Below are 21,877 nucleotides of genomic sequence, written 5' to 3' on the forward strand. Positions count from 1 at the left end.
TTCATGAATTTGAGGGAACCTCCTAGGTGACATCAGATTTTATGAAGTGAGGCAGAGTCTGAGCGCGCAAAGGGTGGGTGTAAAAGTATGGAGCCGTTTCAAGCTCTGCTGAGAGAAAAAGAACGAACTTACTCACAAGCTGTTGCACAATACGCATGAAAGGAGACCAAAATATGCATGTATGGAGACCAGACGAAAAAGCTAAACAAAAAAGTCCAGAAATATTCATTTATTATGCTCACTTTCAAATTGTGACATGATTGTGAGGTATCAAATCTTTACCAAGAGATACAAAAAATGTCATAAGAAAAAATTGACAAGTACTTTGTGCAAGGTTTTAAGTGCAAATTATAGTTGATCCAATGAATGAAACCACTCTGAATAAGTTGTGATATGGGACACCTCTAACAGCATTGAGTGAGCTACATACAATACAGAAAATTGTTGCGCCTTCACCTACATTTAAAAATAATGCAAGATTATGAACAGACAACTTAAAAAGACACCTAACCAAAATGAGAAGATATTGCCCAAATAGTTACAATCCACTGCAGTACAATTTAATTACCGTATACACATTTTATCAAAGTACTTTACAATCTGAAGAAATCCCTGTCTGACAAAATAATGTATAGTGAACAAAAATCTAAACGCAACATGTAAAGTTTCATGACAAGAAATAAAAGATCCCAGAAATGTTACGCACAAAAAGCTTATTTCTCTCAAAGTGTGCACAAATGTGTTTAAATCCCTTTTTGTGAGCATTTCTCCTTTGCAAAGACAATCCATCCACCTGACAGGTGTGGCATATTAAGAAGCTGATTAAACAGCATAATCGTTACACGGGTGTACTTTTGCTGGGGATAATAAAAGGCCACTCTAAAATGTGCTGTTTTGTCATACAACACAATGCCACAGATGTCTCAAGTTGAGGAGCATGCAATTGGCATGCTGACTGCAGGAATGTCCACCAGAGCTGTTTGTTGCCTGGGAATGTTCATTTCCTTACCATAAGCCGCCTACGTTGTCATTTTTGAGAATTTGGTCGTACGTCCAACCGGCCTCACAAGCGCAGACCACGTGTAACCACGCCAGCCCAGGACCTCCACATCCGGCTTCTTCACCTTCAGGATGATCTGAGACCAGCCACCAGGACAGCTGATGAAACTGTGTGTTTTCACAATTGAAGAATTTCTGCATTAACTGTCAGAAATGGTCTCAGGGAAGCTCATCTCTGTGCTCGTAGTCCTCAACGGGGTCTTGACCTGACTGCAGTTTGTTGACGTCAACGTTGTGAACAGTGCCCCATTGTGGCAGTGGGGTTATGGTATGGGCAGGCATAATATAGACAATGAACCCAATTACTTTTTATTGATGGCAATTTGAATGCACAGATACCGTGACGAGATCCTGAGGCCCATTTTCATGCCATTCATCCACCTCATCTTTCAGCATGATAATGTTTAGCCCCATGTTGCAAGGATTCGTGCACAATTCCTGGAAGCTGAAAATGTCCGTGTTCTTCCATGGCCTGCATACTCACCAGACATTTCACCCATTGAGCATGTTTGGGATGCTCTAGATTGACCTGTACAACAGCGTGTTCCAGTTCCCGCCAATATCGAGCAATGTCGCACAGCCATTGAAGAGTGGGACAACATGAGGTGGTCACACCAGATACTGACTGGGTTTATGATCCACGTTCCTACTTTTTTATGGTATCTGTGACCAACTGATGCATATCTTTATTCCCAGTCATGAGAAATCCATAGATTGGGACCTAATGAATGTATTTCAATTGACTGCTTTCCTTATATGAACTGTAACTCAGTCAAATCTTTGAAATTGTTGCATGTTGCATTTACATTATATTTTTGTTCAGTGTATACATCTGGGGTTTTAGTGCAATTGGACAGAAAGACCTTTGATGTACATTCATTCTCTCTGTTGATTCTTTCTATTAATGGCATTGAGCCTGTAACCTTTAACATCAATCATCTGGGTTGTGTTCATTAGAGCACACTGTAGCAAAAAAAAATTGCAACGGAAAGCGAAAACATGTGTTCCTCATTGGACAAGTTCAGATTGTACTACCTTCCCATTTCCGTCAGTTTCATGCCTACTGAACAAGTACCTGATCAACCCCCTGCGCATCAAACCCAATGTGCATCGCCATTAGATAAAGACAATCCTGAAGAGAGAGAAACAATCTTAGGGGCTCCTCTGTTCCTTCCCATGTCGGAAGCTACCAGGGTCCCCTCCTTCCCCTGACCCCTTTCCCGTGTGCTCTTCTCTGAGCCAGAAGACCCCCTCTTCTCTTCAAGGCCCTGCGTGTTGAAGGCGGTACTCAGGGCCTGCAGGGCAGACTGGAGCTCGTCCCGGGCTGCCATGACAGTCTCCAGGCAGGGCAGCTGTAGGCTAGATGAGACGGTGGCCAGCCCTGTGCCGCCCCTGGGGAGGCCGTTAATGACTTTGTCGATGGTCTTGGAGGAGGAGGAGACAGCCTCTCGGCAGGTACCGAGGCTGGAGTCACTGCTTTTACCTGGTAAAGAGTTAAATACATGCATTTCACTTCTCGTTTAACTTCTTTGGGTCCCTATAGTGACTAGAACCTAGCTTTCCTGGATGATTAGACTAATGATGGGTAGATAATAGAAACACATATGTTTACAGTTCCACAATATTGCTCAAATCTATCAATCAAAGTTGAAGTCACAAAAGAAAAAAGTACAGGGAAATGAGAGGAAATCAAAAGGAAGCCATTTAGGTCAGTTAAATGACAGGCATTATGTTTTTGTAGCAATGCTGAGGAAACTGTGGCCTTGCTTCTCATAGGCCAGGCAGTCAGTACCTCGGAGGGCGAGAGAGAGCGCAGCGTGAAGCTGCCTGATTGCCTGGTTGAGCTGGAACAGCTGGGCTGCGGTGTTCCTCACTCTATGGAACTGTGAGAGATCAGGGTCCTCAGTTCCCTTCTTGGAGCCTTCTTCCCTATCCTGTAGACAGACACACACACACACACACACACGTTACAGTTGATGTCATTGGAAAACACACACACTTTACAGTTGATGTCATTGGAAAATGGTGCCTTTCCAAGGGGATGAACCCTTTTCTTCACATACTGTAGCTAACCCTATTAAAGCCCTTCCTCCATACACTAGTTGTGCAGAACTACTGTTGATTCCAATCAAATACTGTCTCACTACAATGGTGCAATTACAAAACGTGTGACAATTTCAGGTCAATAATTATTGGCACCCTTGATAAAGATGAGCAAAAAAGCATGTATAAAATAAATACTGAGCCATTTTGCAGGCGCCCAAAAAGTTGAAAATGATATATTATACTAATACAATTGCTCAGAGAAAGAGATTTTGTTTAACAAGTAATAAAAAAAATGTTTTTTAAGATAGGGGTGCCAAAAATGTTGAGACCTGTTTTCAGGAGCACCCTACCTTTGCGAGGATAACGACACTGCCTTTTTTGAAAATGTTTTAAGAGATTGGAGAACACATTGGAAGGGATCTTAGACAATTCCACCACACAGAATCTTTCCAGATCCTTGATATCCTTCATCTGCACTTATGGACTGCTCTCTTCAACTCAAACCACAGGTTTTCAATGTGGTTCAAGTCTGGGTGTGTGCTTGGGGTTATCGTCTTGCTGGAAGATCCACTTGCGGCCAAGTCTCAGCCTCCTGGCAAAGGCAACCAGGTTTTTGGCTAAAATGTCCTGGTTAAGTTCATGGTGCCGTTGTCCTAAACAAAGGCCACAAGACCAGTGGAAGCAAAATAATCCCATAAAATCCTACGTATTTTAACGTAGGCATGAGGTACTCTTCTGCATATGCTTCCATTTTTCTACGCCAAACCCACCACTGGTGTACGTGGCCAAAGAGCTACATTTTCATGTAACAGACCATAGCACGGATAAACGACATTGGTAAACGACATTGGCACCAGTGCTATGGTTAGTTTCAAAACTATGAAATAACACATATAGAATCATGTAGTAACCAAAGAAAAGTGTTAAACAAATCAAAATATATGCCAATTCATCCCAAATGTTTTCAATGGGGTTGAGGTCAGGGCTCTGTGCAGGCCAGTCAAGTTCTTCCACACCAATCTCGACAAACCATTTCTGTATGGACCTCGATTTGTGCACGGGGGCATTGTCATGCTGAAACAGGAAAGGGCCTTCCCCAAACTGTTGCCACAAAGTTGGAAGCACAGAATCATCTAGAATGTCATTGTATGCTGTAGCGTTATGATTTCCCTTCACTGTAACTATAGGGCCTAGCCCGAAGCATGAACAACAGCCCCAGACCATTATTCCTCCTCCACCCAACTTTACAGGTAGCGTTCTCCTGGTGGCCACCAAACCCAGATTCGTCCATCGGACTGCCAGATGGTGAAGGGTGATTTATCACTCCAGAGAACGTATTTCCACTGCTCCAGAGTCCAATGACGGCAAGCTTTACACCACCCCAGCCGACGCTTGGCATGGCGCATGGCGATCTTAGGCTTGTGTGTGGCTGCTCGGGCCATGGAAACCCATTTTATGAAGCTGCTGACGAACAGTTCTTGTGCGAACAATGCTTCCAGAGGCAGTTTGTAACTCGGTAGTGAGTGTTGCAACCAAGGACAGACGATTTGTACACACTATGCGCTTCAGCACTCGGCGGTCCCTTTCTGTGAGCTTGTGTGGCCTACCATTTCACGGCTGAGCCGTTGTTGCTCCTAAACGTTTCCACTTCACAATAACAGCACTTACAGTTGACCGTGGCAGTTCTAGCAGGGCAGAAATTTGTTGAGCTGACTTGTTGGAAAGGTGGCATCCTATGATGGTGCCACGTTGAAAGTCACTGAGGTCTTCAGTAAGGCCATTGTACTGCCAATGTTTGTCTATGGAGATAGCGTTATGTAGTCTAAATTAGCCTAGTTAATGTTAAGTATCTGGCCATCTTAACTAGCTTCTCTCGGTTTGATGCAGTAAAGAAAGGTACTATGTAATCAGATGAGATGACAAATAACTAGCAATAAATTAGTCTACCAGTGCGAGTCAACTGTTGCCATGCCGCCCGCTCCCTGCTCCCATCGTCACTCACATTTGAGCTGCTGTTCTGCTAATAAAGTAGCTCCTCCTACTAACGTTACAGCATTGTCGAGTTAGGTATTTTTTTCTTAATGTTCTATTGTTCAGACCCCTACTCTCAAGTCAGGAAGACAGAGCTGGTGTCAGCCAGACAAGGTTGCCTCTGCCAGGGGGCTGAAACTTGGCCGCAAGATGATCTACCAGCAAGACAATAACCCCAAACACTAATCAAAATCAACAGAAATGTTTAAACAGACACAAAAAGCTAAACATTTCAGTCTCCGGACATGAACTACATTGAAAACCTGTGGTTTGAATTGAAGGAAGTCCATAAAAGCAGACAAAATATATCAAGAATCTGGAAAGATTATGTATGGAGGAATGGTCTAAGATCCCTCCCAGCATGTTCTCAAATCTCATAAAACATTTAAGAAAACATCTGTGTCGTTATGCTCGCAAGGGGAGGGTGCTAGAGTTTTGAAAACTGGCGTCAATTATTTTTACCCTTATCTTTTTTTAGAATGTTTTATGAGTTGTTAAACAAAAATGTTCTTTACGCAATTGCATTAGCATAAAATAATTTCAAATTTTCTTTGAGCATACAGAGTATTTGTATTAAAAAAAATGTGTAACAAGGTTGCCAATAATGATGGACCTGACTGTATCTGCATTTCACTATCATGAAAATACAGTAGCAACAAATTAAACCATGGCTCTCCCAGAGGCCCACAGAGATTCAACATGTGTCTGGTTTTGTTCGTCCAACCCCTTTGTTTGAAGACAATGGGGGTGGAGGTCTGGGGGAAAGATGTCCTATCCTTTGTCCCAATCGCCTAGCGCAGCCGATGATCGGCACTAACAAAGGCGCTAGTTTGTGAGCGGCAGATAATGGCAAACAAGCACGTTAACGGTGACTGATGGCACTTCATTCAACACATCCATTACCTGAACGATGGGCTCAACGTGAGACTGTGGTGATAAGGCCGACAGGGGTGGCAAGGTTTTTTACAAGAGCCATAAAAGCTGATTCGCACCTTTTAACGTGCTGGCTGTGGGAGGGGCTATTAATCTGGAGAGTTTAACCCCATGTCAAGAAAGATAGATGGGCTGGTTGGGTTTGTTATTGTTCGCCCAGTGCTCACCTTCATGTGGCAGTGGATGTAGCTCTGGAGAGCACAGGACAGGTCCAGCATCTTCGACTTGAGGCTCTGCAAAACCTGCCAGAAATATAGACCATATGGTATCTTGTTTGGAGACTGATGCTTTATAAAAGAGACAAAATAGAGGCATTCGAAAGAAACAATCAAGAATATCATTGCAAAATGATTTATCCTATGCAAATCATTGATGCCATTCATGGCTTTAAATGTAATTTTTTTACTTTACTTTTTAACATAACATTTGTTTGATGCCAAAACCTCAAGAATCCCCCTCAAGGTACACTACCATTCAACAGTTTGGGGTCACTTAGAAATGGCCTTGTTTTTCCAAAGAAAAGCAAATTTTATGTCCATTAAAGTAACATCAAATTGATCAGAAATACAGTATAGACATTGTTAATGTTGTAAATGACTATTGTAGCTGGAAACAGCAGATTTTTTATGGAATATCTACATAGGCCCATTATCAACAACCATCACTCCTGTGTTCCAATGGCACGTTGTGTTAGCTAATACAAGTTCATAATTTAAAAAGGCTAATTGATCATTAGAAAACCCTTTTGCAATTATGTTAGCACAGTGGAAAACTGTGATTCTGATTAAAGAAGCAGTAAAACTGTCCTTTAGACTAGTTGAGTATCTGGAGTATCAGCGTCTGTGGGTTCAATTACGGGCTCAAAATGGCCAGAAACAAAGACCTTTCTTCTGAAACTCGTCAGTCTATTCTTGTTCTGACAAACGAAGGCTATTCCATGTGAGAAATTGCAAAGAAACGAAAGAACTCGTAAAACATTGTGTACTACTCCCTTCACAGAACAGCGCAAACTGTCTCAACCAGAATAGAAAAAGGAGTGGGAGGCACCGGTGCACAACTGAGCAAGAGGACAAGTACAGTGGCTTGAGAAAGAATTCACCCTCCTTGGCATTTTTCCTATTTTGTTGCCTTACAACCTGGAATTAAAATACATTTATTGGGGGTGGGGGGGGGGGGGTTGTATCATTTGATTTACACAACATGCCTACCACTTCAAAGATTGTTGTGAAACAAACAAGAAATAACACAAAAAAAAACTGAAAACTTGAGCGGACATAACTATGCATACCCCCCCAAAGTCAATACTTTGTAGAGCCACCTTTTGAAGCAATTACAGCTGCAAGTCTTTTGGGGTATGTCTCTATAAGCTTGGCACATCAAGCCACTGGGATTTTTGCCAATTCTTCAAGGAAAGGACTGCTCCAGCTCCTTCAAGTAGGAGGGGTTCCGCTAGTATACAGCAATCTTTAAGTCATACAACAGATTCTCAATTGAATTGAGGTCTGGGCTTTGACTAGGCCATTCTAAGACATTTAAATGTTTCCCCTTAAACCACTCAAGTGTTGCTTTAGCAGTATGCTTAGGGTCAATGTCCTGCTGGAAGGTGAAACTCCGTCCCAGTCTCAAATCTCCGGAAGACAAACAGGTTTCCCTCAAGAATTTCCCTGTATTTAGCACCATCCATCATTCCTTCAATTTTGACCAGTTTCCCAGTCCCTGCCGATGAAAAACATCCCCACAGCATGATGCTGCCACCACCATGCTTCACTGTGGGGATGGTGTTCTTGGGGTGATGAGAGGTGTTGGGTTTGTGCCAGACATAGCATTTTCCTTGATGGCCAAAAAGCTACATTTAAGTCTCATCTGTCCAGAGTACCTTCTTCCATATGTTTGGGGAGTCTCGAACAAGCCTTTTTTTTTTCTTTAAGCAATGGCTTTTTTTCTGACCACTCTTCTGTAAAGCCCAGCTCTGTGGAGTATACGGTTTAAAGTGGTCCTATGGACATATACTCCAATCTCTGCTGTGGAGCTTTGCAGCTCCAACAGGGTAATCTTGGGTCTCTTTGTTGCCTCTCTGATTAATGCCCTTCTCGCCTGGTCCGTGAGTTTTGGTGGGCGGCCCTCTCTTGGCAGGTTTGTTGTGGTGCCAAATTCTTAAAATGTTTGTATAATGGATTTAATGGTGCTCAGTGGGATGTTCAAAGTTCTGATGTATTTTTTTTTAAACCCAACCCTGATCTGTACCTCTCCACAACTTTGTCCCTGACCTGTTTGGAGAGCTCCTTGATCTTCATGGTGCCACTTGCTTGGTGGTGCCCCTTGCTTAGTGGTGTTGCAGACTCGGGGGGCCTTTCAGAACAGGTGTATATATAGTGAGATCATGCGACACTTAAATAAAGTCCACCTGTGTGCAATCTAAGTAATTATGAGACTTCTGAAGGTAATTGGTTGCACCAGATCTTATTTAGGGGCTTCATAGCAAAGGGGGTGAATACATATGCACTAGAGGTCGACCGATTAATCGAAATGGCCAATTAATTAGGGCCGATTTCAAGTTTTCATAACAATCGGTAATCAGCATTTTTGGACACCGATCATGGCCGATTACATTGCACTCCACGAGGAGACTGCGTGGCAGGCTGACTACCTGTTAAGCGAGTGCAGCAAGGAGCCATGGTAAGGTGCTAGCTAGCATTAAACGCATCTCATAAAAAACAATCAATCTTAACATAATCACTAGTTAACTACATATGGTTGATGATATTACTAGTTTATCTAGCTTGTCCTGCTTTGCATATAATCGATGCGGTGCCTGTTAATTTATCATTGAATCATAGCCTACTTCGCCAAACGGGTGTTTTAACAAGCACATTCGCGAAAAAAGCACTGTCGTCGCACCAATGTGTACCTAACCATAAACATCAACGCCTTTCTTAAAATCAATACACAAGTATATATTTTTAAACCTGCATATTTAGTTAATATTGCCTTCTAACACGAATTTCTTTTAACTAGGGAAAATGTGTCACTTCTCTTGCGTTCTGTGCAACAGAGTCAGGGTATATGCAGCAGTTTGGGCCGACTGGCTCGTTGCGAACTAATTTGCCAGAATTTTACGTAATTATGACATAACATTGAAGGTTGTGCAATGCAACAGGAATATTCAGACTTATGGATGCCACCCGTTAGATAAAATACGAAACGTTTTGTTTCCGAAATGATAGTTTCCGGATTTCACCATATTAATGACCTAAGGCTCGTATTTCTGTGTGTTATTATGTTATAATTAAGTCTATGATTTGATAGAGCAGTCTGACTGAGCAGTGATAGGCAGCAGCAGGCTCGTAAGCATTCATTCAAACAGCACTTTCGTGCGTTTACCAGCAGCTCTTCGCTGTGCTTCAAGCATTGAGCTGTTTATGACTTCAAGCCTATTAACTCCCGAGATTAGGTTGGCGTAACCGATGTGAAATGGCTAGCCAGTTAGCGGGGTGCGCGCTAATAGCGTTTCAATCGGTGACGTCACTCGCTCTGAGACCTTGAAGTAGTTGTTCCCCTTGCTCTGCAAGGGCCGCGGCTTTTGTGGAGCGATGGGTAACGATGCTTCGAGGGTGGCTGTTGTCGATGTGTTCCTGGTTCGAGGCCAGGTAGGGTCGAGGAGAGGGACGGAAGCTATACTGTTACACTGGCAATACTAACGTGCCTATAAGAATATCCAATAGTCAAAGGTATATGAAATACAAATGATATAGAGAGAAATAGTCCTATAACTACAACCTAAACTTCTTACCTGGGAATATTGAAGACTCATGTTAAGAGGAACCACCAGCTTTCATATGTCCTCATGTTCTGAGCAAGGAACTTAAACGTTAGCTTTTTTACATGGCACATATTGCACTTTTACTTTCTTCTCCAACACTTGTTTTTGCACTATTTAAACCAAATTGAACATGTTTCATTATTTATTTGAGGCTAAATTGATTTTATTGATGTATTATACTAAGTTAAAATAAGTGTTCATTCAGTATTGTTGTAATTGTCATTATTACAACAAAAAATAAAATAAAAACCGCCGATTAATCGGTATGGCCTTTTTTTGGTCCTCCAGTAATCGGTATCGGCGTTGAAAAATCATAAATCGGTCGACCTCTAATATGCACCCACCACTTCTCCGTTGTTTATTCTTTATAATTTTTTTAACAAGTTCTTTTTTCCATTTCTCATCACCAATTTGGACTATTTTGTGTACGCCCATCACATGAAATCCCCCCAAAAATCCATTTAAATTACAAGTTGTAATGCAACAAAATAGGAAAAACGCCAAGGGGAATGAATACTTTTGCAAGGCAGTGTACTTTAGAGTGTCTTGTTTGAGAAACAGACGCCTCACAAGTCCTCAACTGGCAGCTTCATTAAATAGTACCCGCAAAACACCAGTCTCAACGTCAACAGTGAAGAGGCGACTCCTCTGTCAAGTGTCTGTTCTTTTGTCCATCGTAATATTTTATTTTTATTGGCCAGTCTGAGCTATGGCTTATTCTTTGCAACTCTGCCTAGAAGGCCAGCATCCCGGAGTGCTACCTAAAAGGCCAGCAACTGAGCAAGAGGACACAAATGTACATCTCCTCTTGCTCAGTTGTGCACCGGGGCCTCCCACTCTTTCTATTCTGGTTAGAGACAATTTGCGCTGTTCTGTGAAGGGAGTAGTACACAGAATTGTAAGAGTTTCTTGGCAATTTCTCAAATGGAATTGCCTTCATTTCTCAGAACAAGAATAGACTGACGAGTTTCAGAAGAAAGTTCTTGAGCCATTTTGAGCCTGTAATCAAACCCACAAATGCTGATGCTCCAGATACTCAACTAGTCTAAAGAAGGCCAGTTGTATTGCTTCTTTAATCAGAGTTTGTTTTACTCACTGCTTTAGCACACTCCGCCAACCCTGATGTCCTTGCCCGGTCTGAATCCTTGCTTAGGAAGGCCACCAAAAATTCTGAGATTTCCATCCCCAACTACAACATTTTCCGTCAAGATAGAACTGCCAAAGGGGGAGGAGTTACAATCTACTGCAGAGATAGCCTGCAAAGTTCTGTCATACTATCCAGGTCTATGCCCAAACAGTTCGAGCTTCTAATTTTAAAAATGAATCTCTCCAGAAATAAGTATCTCACTGTTGACGCCTATTATAGACCCCCCCAAAGCTCCCAGCTGTGCCCTGGACACCATATGCGAATTGATTGCCCCCCATCTATCTTCAGAGTTCGTTCTGTTAGGTGACCTAAACTGGGATATGCTTAACACCCCGGCCGTCCAACAATCTAAGCTAGATGCCCTCAATCTCACACAAATGATCAAGGAACCCACTTGGTACAACCCTAAATCCGTAAACATGGGCACCCTCATAGATATCATCCTGAACAACCTGCCCTCTAAATGCACCTCTGCTGTTTTCAACCAGGATCTCAACGATCACTGCCTCATTGCCTGCATCCGTTATGGGTCCACGGTCAAACGACCACCCCTCATCACTGTCAAACACTCCCTAAAACATTTCTGCGAGCAGGCCTTTCTAATCGACCTGGCCCGGGTATCCTGAAAGGATATTGACCTCATCCCGTCAGTAGAGGATGCCTGGTTGTTCTTTAAAAGTAATTTCCTCACAATCTTAAATAAGCATGCCACATTCAAAAAATGTTAAACTAAGAACAGATATAGCCCTTGGTTTACTCCAGACCTGACTTCCCTCGACCAGCACAAAAACATCCTGTGGCGGACTGCACTAGCATCTAATAGTCCCCGCGATATGCAACTTTTCAGGGAAGTCAGGAACCAATACACAGTCAGTTAGGAAAGCAAAGGCTAGCTTTTTCAAACTAAAATTTGCTTCCTTCAGCATTAATTCCAAAAAGTTTTGGTGACAGAGTCCGGCCTGTTGTCCGGACCTCTGACAGTCTCTGGGGGTGCCACAGGGTTCAATTCTCGGGCGACACTTTTCTATGTATATATCAATGATGTCGCTCTTGCTGCAGGTGATTCCTTGATCCACCTCTACGCAGACGACACCATTCTGTATACATCTGGCCCTTCTTTGGACACTGTGTTAACAAACCTCCAAACGAGCTTCAATGCCATACAACACTCCTTCTGTGGCCTCCAACTGCTCTTAAAAGCTAGTAAAACTAAATGCATGCTCTGCAACCGATCGCTGCCCGCACCCGCCCGCCCAACTAACATCACTACATTGGACGGTTCTGACTTAGAATATGTGGACAACTACAAATACCTAGGTGTCTGGTTAGACTGTAAACTGTCCTTCCAGACTCACATTAAGCATCTCCAATCCAAAGTTAGATCTAGAACTGGCTTCCTATTTAACAACAAAGCCTCCTTCACTCATGCTGCCAAACATACCCTCGTAAAACTGACTATCCTACCGATCCTCGACTTCGGCGATGTCATTTACAAAATAGCCTCCAACACTCTACTCAGCAAACTGGATGCAGTCTATCACAGTAATTGTAACTACTTCGCTACTACGGCCTATTTATTGCCTTACCTCCTTACTACATTTGCACACATTGTATATAGATTTTTCTATTGTGTTATTGACTGTAAATATGTTTATCCCACGTGTAACTCTGTGTTGTTGTTTATTGTCGCACTGCTTTGCTTTATCTTGGCCAGGTCGCACTTGTAAATGAGAAATTGTTCTCAACTGGCCTACCTGGTTAAATAAAAAAAAACGAACAACAGTTTTCAGCTTTGCTAACATAACCATTTTGCAATTTTCTAATGATCAATTAGCCTTTTAAAACGATAAACTTGGATTAGCTAACACAACGTGCCATTGGAACACAGGAGTGATGGTTGCTGATAATGGGCCTCTGTACGCCCATGTAGATATTCCATTCAAAAAAATGTATATATTAAATCACCCGTTTCCAGCTACAATAGTCATTCAACATCTACACTGTATTTCTGATCAATTTGATGTTATTGATGTTACTTTCAAAAACAAGGACATTTCTAACTGACCCAAAACTGTTGAACGGCAGTGTACATCAAAACAATTCCTATAGAGAAGTCATATAGACAGTGAATACTAAATGGTGGCTACGTACCGGAGTCCTGGGATAGGCCAGCTGCGCATCTCTCAGCATCTCGTTGGAGATTGTCAGACCCTCTTCCAGGAGAGAGTGCACCCCTTTACAAGTCCCCTCCAAAAGAGACAGGGCCATAGACCGCTGGGGAAAGAGAAACGACAAACAACTTTTGAGACGCTTTCTTGACCCTCTGCAAACCAGCGTGATTAGCCATGCTCACCTCAAGCTATATTTAGGATGTGTGTGTCACTGGGTCCAGTTTTATCATTATTTTGAATTGAGGAGGGGAGTGGAGATGAAGCATCCAGGCAGGATTCAGACCGGGCAAGGACACCACAAAGCCTTCATGCCCAGTATCTTATCCATTCTCAATCAATATGAAAGGCAGTATATGGTGAGTGTGTGAGTGAGAGAGACAGACAGACAGTGTGGTAACATTTACCTTGCCTGTGGCATCAGAGCCCAGCTCAGTCAAATGGAGTTGGGTGGCGGTAAGCGCAGCCAGGTGGCTGATGACCAGCAGTGCCGTGTCCAGACACTGACCACTCTTCCTGTGGGCCTCGGTCACCATGGACGAGATCTCAGAGTCACAGCCCTGGTCAGAGCCCACGGGAATTGGATGTTAAATAACGTAAAATAATATTTGAATAAAATAAATAAAAAAACACTTGCACTTGTCTTTTCCTACTACCACTGACTTTGCTGATAACTACTTTATTAAGGCAAAATGTATTTAATATGATTGAAACGTGGTTGTCTAAAAAAATGTATGCACTAACTGCAAGTCGCTCTGGATATTAGAGTTTGCTCAATAAAATAAATGTATTCATACTATGTGAATGCGAAGTTATATTGTATTTGAATAAATACATAAATGAACTAGGGAAAAAAGCTTAAAAAGGTTAATGACTTTCAAATGTTACAAAAATTAAGTTTAAAAGACGGGTGGAAAAGGTGGTTTAATTTGTTTTATTGCTGCCACTGGTTAGGAATGTTAGATTGTGTAGTACATACAGTGCCTTAAAGTATTCACACCCCTTGACTTTTTCCACACTGTTGTGTTACAGCCTGAATGTATAATGTATTAAAGAGATTTTATTTGTCACTGGCCGACACACAATACCCCACCATGTCAAAATGGAATTACGTTTTTTAGAACATTTTACAAATTAATTAAAAATGAAAAGCTGATATGTCTTGAGTCAATAACTATTCAACCTGTGTTATGGCAAGCCTAAATAAGTTCAGGAGTAAAAATGTAATTAACATGTCCCATAACATCGTAGTTACTCCACAATTCTAACCTAATTGAGAGAGAAAAGAAGGAAGCCTGTACAGAATACAAATATTCCAAAACATACATCCTGCTTGCACAAGGCACTAAAGTAATACTACAAACAAAATGTGGCAAATTTAGGGCAAAACCAATAGAACGCATTACAGAGTACCACTCTCCATATTTTCAAGCATAGTGGTGGCTGCATCGTGTTATGGGTATGCTTGTAATCGTTAAGGACTGGGGAGTTTTTGAGGAAAATACATTTTACGGAATGGAGCTAAGCACAGGCAAAATCTTAAAGGAAAACATTGCTCATTCTGCTTTCCACCAGACACTGGGAGATGAATTAACCTTTTAGCAGGACAATAACTTAAAACACAAGGCCAAATCTACACTGGAGTTGCTTACCAAGAAGACAGTGACTGTTCTGGAGTGGCCGAGATACGGTTTTGACTTAAATCTACTTGAAAATCTATGGCAAGACCTGAAAATGGCTGTCTAACAATGATCAACAACCAAATGTATAGCGCTTGAAGCATTTTGAAAATAATAAATGAGCAAATGTTCCACAATCCAGGTGTGGAAAGCTCTCAGAGATTTACCCAGAAAGACTCATAGCTGTAATTGCTGCCAATGGTGCTTCTACAAAGTATTGACTCTGGGGGTGTGAATATCTATGTAAATGAGATACGCATTTAATTTTCAATACTTTTTCAAAAATGTCTAAAAACATGTTTTCACTTTATCATTATGGGGTATTGTGTGTACAGTAGATAGGTGAGAGAAAAACATATATTTAATCAATTTTGAATTCACGCTGCAACAACAAAATGTGTAATGAGTCAAGGGGTATGAATACATTTTGAAGGCACTATATACCATCACTAATGACTAGTGGGGACTGGGTGGTAACCTTGCGGTTAAGAGGTTGGGCTAGTAACCAAAATGTTTCTGGTTTGAATCCCCTAGCTGACTAGGCGAAATCTGTCGATATGCCCTTGAGCAAGGCACTTAACCGTAATTGCTCCAGTAAGTCGCTCTGGATAAGATTGTCTGCTAAATTACTAAAATGTAGTGAAGGTCTTCACACACCTTGCACAGACTTCACATTTTGCTGCCTTAAAATGTAATCTCAAAAGGGAATATATTTGATTGTTTTCCTAGCTATCTACACAACCTAGTCCAAATGTTCAAAGTTAAAGACAAGGTGAAGATGTTTTGAAGTGGATTTAACATTGTCATACAGGCCAATAATGTGGAGTGAATGCAATGTTATTGCAGAGACTGGGACAAGGGAGTTTGTTCCTTTCATATTTATTTAGATCCTGACAAAGTCCAGATAAAAAGTAAGAGGAAACCTTGCCTCAGCCTTCTGAATACCTAACCCTGGGATAGTTATTTTTCAGCGGGACCATTACACACATTTTTATGTCAAAGACACACCAGAATGGCTTTCCAATATGTTTTGAGTGTTCCTGAAAGGTCCAGTCTCAATCCTGACTAAAACCTGCTTGAAAATCAGAGACACGGTTTGAATATTGTTGTCCATCAATGACTCCCAACCAAATTTACTGAGCTTGAGCAATTTTGACAAAAACAATGGATATTATATGTTGCCCTAAGACTTGCGCAACGCTGGAGTAGGTTGTGTACATCGGTAGCATTCTTTAAAACAATTTTAAGGCAGCAAAATGTAAAGACCGTGCAAGGCGTGTGTAGACTTTCATTAGGCACTGTATAATATATATTCATTCATGTTGGACTTCAGGCTGAAGGTTGAGAATTCCCCTACGCTCTGCGATTTCCATACGAGGAATGAAAACAGCTCAAAGCTAAAACCCGTCAATCAGTGAGGTGAATTTTGATGAGCCAGTGAGGTGTCAACCCAACTCGATTGAAAAATATTTTCCTTTTGCAGCGTTTGTGTCTTTTCAATTTAATTGGGATAAAAACTGATATTTCTAGAATATCTTTACTGTATTTCACTATGACATTACTTGCAGTAAACGAGTCAATGTATGTGTACTGTACATACAGTGCCTTCAGTAAATATTCAGATCCCTTTTCCACATTCCGTTACAGCTTTATTCTACAATTGATTAAATATAGATTTTTTCCTCAAGCTACAAACAAAACCCCATAATGACAAAGCGAAGACAGGTTTTTAGAAATTGTAGCAAGTGGATCCTGTTTCTATTGGTCATCCTTGAGATGTTTCTACAACTTGATTGGAATCCACCTGTGGTAAATTCAATTGATTGGACATGATTTGGAAAGGCTCACACCTGTCTATACAAAGTCCCACAGTTGATAGTGCATGTCAGAGCAAAAACCAAGCCATGAGGTCGAAGGAATTGTCTGGAGAGCTCTGATGCAGGATTGTGTCGAGGCACAGATCTGGGGAAGGGTACCAAAAAATGTCTGCAGCATGGAAGATCCCCAAGAACACATTGGCCTCCATCATTCTTAAATGGAAGAAGTTTGGAACCACGAAGACTCTTCCTAGAGCTGGCCGCCCGGCCAAACTGAGAAATCAGGGGAGAAGGGCCTTGGTCAGGGAGGTGACCAGCAAACCTGATGGTCACTGACAAAGCTCCAGAGTTCCTCTGTGGAGATGGGAGAACCTTGCAGAAGGACAACCATTTCTACAGCACTCCACCAATCAGACCTTTGTGGCAGAGTGGCTAGACGGAAGCCACTCCTCAGTAAAAGGCACATTACAGTCCACTTGGAGTTTGCCAAAAGGCACCTAAAGACTCTCAGACCATGAGGAACAAGATTCTTTGGTCTGATGAAACCAAGATTGAACTGTTTGGCCTGAATGCCAAGCATCACATCTGGAGGAAACCTGGCACCATCCCTACGGTGAAGCATGGTGTTGGCAGCATTATGGTATGAGGATGTTTTCAGTGGCAGGGAGACTAGTCAGGATCGAGGGAAAGATGAACAGAGCAAAGTACAAAGAGATCCTTGATGAAAACCTGCTCAGGACCTCAGACTGGACAATTACGTATTGGATCACAAAAAACTGCTAATTTTACATTACCGTGTAGTTTACCAATAAGATGTCTGACGGGACGTGGACATACTCGGTATACAAATCCCAAAAGAAAGAAATGATCTCACTCCAATAATTTTTTATAGAAAGTTGGCAAAAACAGATAAGATCTTGCTACCATGGAAAGGAAAATACCTGTCTATTTGTGGAAAAATCTCCCCAATTAACTCTTTAGTCATATCACAGTTGACCTATTTGCTTATGGTTTTGCCTACACCTACTTTTTAAATTATATGAACAAAAAAATATTCAATAGTATTTGGAATGGGAAGCCAGACAAAATTAAAAGGGCCTATTTATATAACGAATATGAATTCAGAGGGCAGAAATTATTAAGCACACAGCCAAGACAACGCAGGAGTGGCATCGGGACAAGTCTCTGAATGTCCTTGAGTGGCCCAGCCAGAGCCCGGACTTGAACCCGATCGAACATCTCTGGAGAGACCTGAAAATAGCTGTGCAGCGATGCTCCCAATCCAACCTGAGCGAGCTTGAGAGGATCTGCAGAGAAGAATAGGAGAAACTCCCCAAATAAAGGTGCCAAGCATTATACCAAAAAAGACTCGAGGCTTTAGTCGCTGCCAAAGGTGCTTCAACAACATACTGAGTAAACGATCTGAATACTTATGTAAATGTAATATTTCAGTTTTATATTTTTAATACATTTGCAAAACATTCTACGAAACCTGTTTTTACTTTGTCATTATGGGGTAGAATGAATTAACCCATTTTAGAATAACGCTGTAAAGTAATAAAATGTGGAAAATGTAAAGGGGTCTGAGTACTTTCCGAATGCACTGTAGGTGTGTATGAATGTTTTTGGTGCATAGTTCTATCTGTATGTTGTACATTCACATACAGCGGCTACTGTTTTGAATATACTGTGTTCAATAGTTTCAATGCTCCGATGTGTCCTTTATGTACCTTTTGGAATTTATTTATCCGGGTCAGTTTCATGAAGGTAACATTTTTTTTCTTCAAGACAGTCCTAGTCCGATACATTGTTAATTCTATTGTCTGATGTATTTAAGTTAAAAGTGCTGACAGAAATGTCTACCTGGATGAGAAGCTGAAAGTAACCACCCATTCTCTTGACTTGGGTCTTGAGCTCCTCTGCGACGGTGTAGAGGGGTCCGGCTCTGGGCTTGACGCTGGCCACCCACTGCATGGTGATAAACACGGCTCTCTCGATGGCCGAGGTGGCCTTCACCAGCTGTGTCGGAGCCTCAGCCTCTAACACAAACACTGGGACATAGTGACACAATAAAGAATACATTACAACAGGTCAATTTAGTATTTTCAAAATGTCATGTGGTGCACAACTTCGCAAAACTTTTTGCAACAAAAACAAAAGTTTCTTATTGGACAAATTCAGATGGGTCGTTCCCTGTTTCTTCCCGTTTGGTTCCTAGTGAATACACGCTGGATATACGTTTAAAAGTTAATTATTTTCAAGTAGAAGGCAAAAGGGTACATTTTTTCACAATATCAGTATCAAAATACTACCAAGATACTTGTCAATATTCCATCGCAAAAAAGAAAAACAGAGTCCTTCAATATGAACCTGCTTTATGCACAACATGGTGTGCTATAGCATGGAAAATAAACAAATATGACTGGGTGGCAACATAAGGCTGTTTGTTTCCAATATTAGGATTGTTTTCCTCAGGACATTTAGTCTGATTCATGTTGTTTAGTTTAACCTTGCCATGACTATTCAGATAATGTACACTACCGATCAAAAGTTTTAAAACACCTACTCATTCAAGGGTTTCTTTATTTTTACTATTTTATACATTGCAGAATAATAGTGAAGACATCAAAACTATGAAACACATGGAATCATGTAGTAACCAAAAAAAGTGTTAAACAAATCAAAATATAGTTTATATTTGAGATTCTTGAGGAGGCCAGATAACCTGGCCAAATTGAGATGGTTATTGGATTAGTCAGACCCCAGAGTGAAGGAAATGCAGCCAACAAGTGCTCAGCATATGTGGGAACTCCTTCAAGACTGTTGGAAAAGCATTCCAGGTGAAGCTGGTTGAGAGAATGCCAAGAGTGTGCAAAGCTGTCATCAAGGGAAAGGGTGGCTATTTGAAAAATCTCAAATATTTGTTTAACACTTATTGGGTTACTACATGATTCCATATGTGTTATTTCATAGTTCTGATGTCTTCACTATTATTCTACAATGTAGAAAATAGTAAAAAGAAAAGAAAAACCCTTGAATGAGTAGGTGTTTAAAACTTGTGACCTGAAGTGGAGGTACAAATCAGTAAGGCTGATCTAAAAGGATAGCTCACATTACTTCATTCTGTAACCACATTATAATTTACATTGCTTTCTCTTTGCCTGATGACTCATACTGAATTTAATTCCGCTGCTCTATCTACCGCTACATACATTCAGTCAGACTGCCATCGTAGAAGTCGTTTTTGCTTTCAAAGTGAGGGACGTTGTACAGAACAAGTCATCAGCGATTGATCGCCTCTATCAAAGCCAATTACCATTTCCGAAACGCAGCTTGAACAAGTGTTTTCAGGATCTGGCCCAACCCATCGGTTTGTGGAACCAATCAGAACAGTTTGAATGTGTTCGCATTCGAGAAGTCGTGAGGAAATCATATCCAGACTCATCGTGGGCGTGGTGTTTGGCCATAGCAATGTGGTTGGGTAGCCAGGCAATCCTCTTCTATGGACACAGCAGGAATTTATATCTGATGTTTAGAATGTTCTCATCAACAGCACAGCATCATGTCACTCCTCCTTTACTATCAATTAGCCATGTGCGGAATGTCAGTCACCTATTACCCTATGGCCAATCAGTACAGCTGACTCATGCAACTTTACCACACTTGCAAAATAATCTATAGGCATAGTATCTACGCTGCAAAAGTCTAATGTGCCAGGGGACTAGGGTCAGTCTGTTACATCTGGTGTCCTAGGTGACTAAGTATGTGTGCTCTCTCCATCCCCCCCTCCCGGAGGACCTGAGCCCTAGGACCATGCCTCAGGACTAACTGGCCTGATGACTCCTGGCTGTCCCCAGTCCACCTGGTTGTGCTGCTGCTCCAGTTTCAACTGTTCTGCCTGCGGCTATGGAACCCTCAACTGTTCACCGGACGTGCTACCTTGTCCCGGACCTGCTGTTTTCGACTCCCTCTCTCTCGACCTCTGAATGCTTGACTATGAAAAGCCAACTGTCATTTACTCCTGAGGTACTGACCTGTAGCACCCTCTACAACCACTGTGATTATTATTTGACCCTGCTGGTCATCTATGAGCATTTGAACATCTTGAAGAACGAGCTGGCCTTAATGACCATGTACTCTTATAATCTCCACCCAGCACAGCCAGAAGAGGACTGGTTCCTGCCTTTCTTTTTTCTAGCCACCGTGCTTCTACAGCTGCATTGCTTGCCATTTGGGGTTTTAGGCTGGGTTTCTGTAGAAGCACTTTGTGATGTCTGCTGATGTAAAAAGGGCTTTATAAATTCATTTGATTTGAATTTGCATACTGGTGCAATAATCAACGTGCTCTCTTCTCACCGATGGGAATACATATTTTGATGCATTTAAATGACGGCTTACTCTTGTTCCCTCACATCTTACAGTAAAAGTTTCACCGCCGACCCTCCACCTCCAGCAGCTGAAGGTCCGTCATCGGAACCTTTTTCTCCCAGTGGGATGGTTTCAATGCCAGCTGCTCCGCATAGTGCTACCTGCATACCAGAATCTGGCTCCGATGATCAATGACAAAGTCATTCCCCAAACTATTTTAATAAAATGTTTATACTTGCATCCTGTCTCTGTTGTCCATTCAGTTTAGCCTGCCCTCTACTGAACTGAGTATTGTGACTAGGGTTGGGAAATATTACGATAGTATCGTCTATCGACGAAGTTTGACAGCCATTGTCAATGGTGAGGACATTGTGATGTGACAGACGATGGCTTAGCCTATTTGAACTTGACTGGCACCACGTAGTAGCCTAAAGAAGGGAGTTGGGCAGCAGACGGCAGGGCAGCATACAAGTGACATTCCAAGTAATCTGCCTATTCCTATTTGCTATAGCGCATTCCAATAAATAGCCTGTTATATAAGCCTACAGAACGCAAGAGGAATGTAGGCTAGAAAGACCAGAGAATTCAAAAGCAGCGCAAAATGTCCCGTCATAAAATATTGTTTCTCGCCTTCTGTCAGATGCATGGGCCTTAAAATATAAAAAAATATATAGGTTTAGGCTAACTGACACTCCCTAACTAGTGTGTCCAGTGGTAATAAAAAAATTGCTATATTCCTGTAAGGCTGTCTTTGGAAGAAGAGGACCAAGGCGCAGCGTGGTTAGTGCTCATCATTTAATATATATTCC

General features: G+C 41.7%; 1 protein-coding gene across 1 annotated transcript in view; it reads right to left on the reverse strand.

The window, feature by feature from the left end:
- Nucleotides 1–214: 214 nt before the first annotated feature.
- LOC106613482 (kinesin-like protein KIF14) overlaps nt 215–21,877 on the reverse strand; it is a 52,742-nt gene continuing 31,079 nt past the window's right edge. Inside the window, exons 24-29 of the mRNA XM_014215756.3 lie at nt 18,564–18,751; nt 13,612–13,764; nt 13,188–13,310; nt 6,237–6,311; nt 2,852–2,993; nt 215–2,542 (exon numbers count right to left, since the gene is read on the reverse strand). Coding sequence (XP_014071231.1) covers nt 2,154–2,542; nt 2,852–2,993; nt 6,237–6,311; nt 13,188–13,310; nt 13,612–13,764; nt 18,564–18,751 — 1,070 coding nt within the window. The 3' untranslated portion in view covers nt 215–2,153. The remainder of the gene's footprint in view (nt 2,543–2,851; nt 2,994–6,236; nt 6,312–13,187; nt 13,311–13,611; nt 13,765–18,563; nt 18,752–21,877) is intronic.

Source organism: Salmo salar, chromosome 10 (assembly GCF_965601325.2).
Source record: "Salmo salar chromosome 10, fSalSal1, whole genome shotgun sequence".
Classification (NCBI taxonomy): Eukaryota; Metazoa; Chordata; class Actinopteri; order Salmoniformes; family Salmonidae; genus Salmo; species Salmo salar.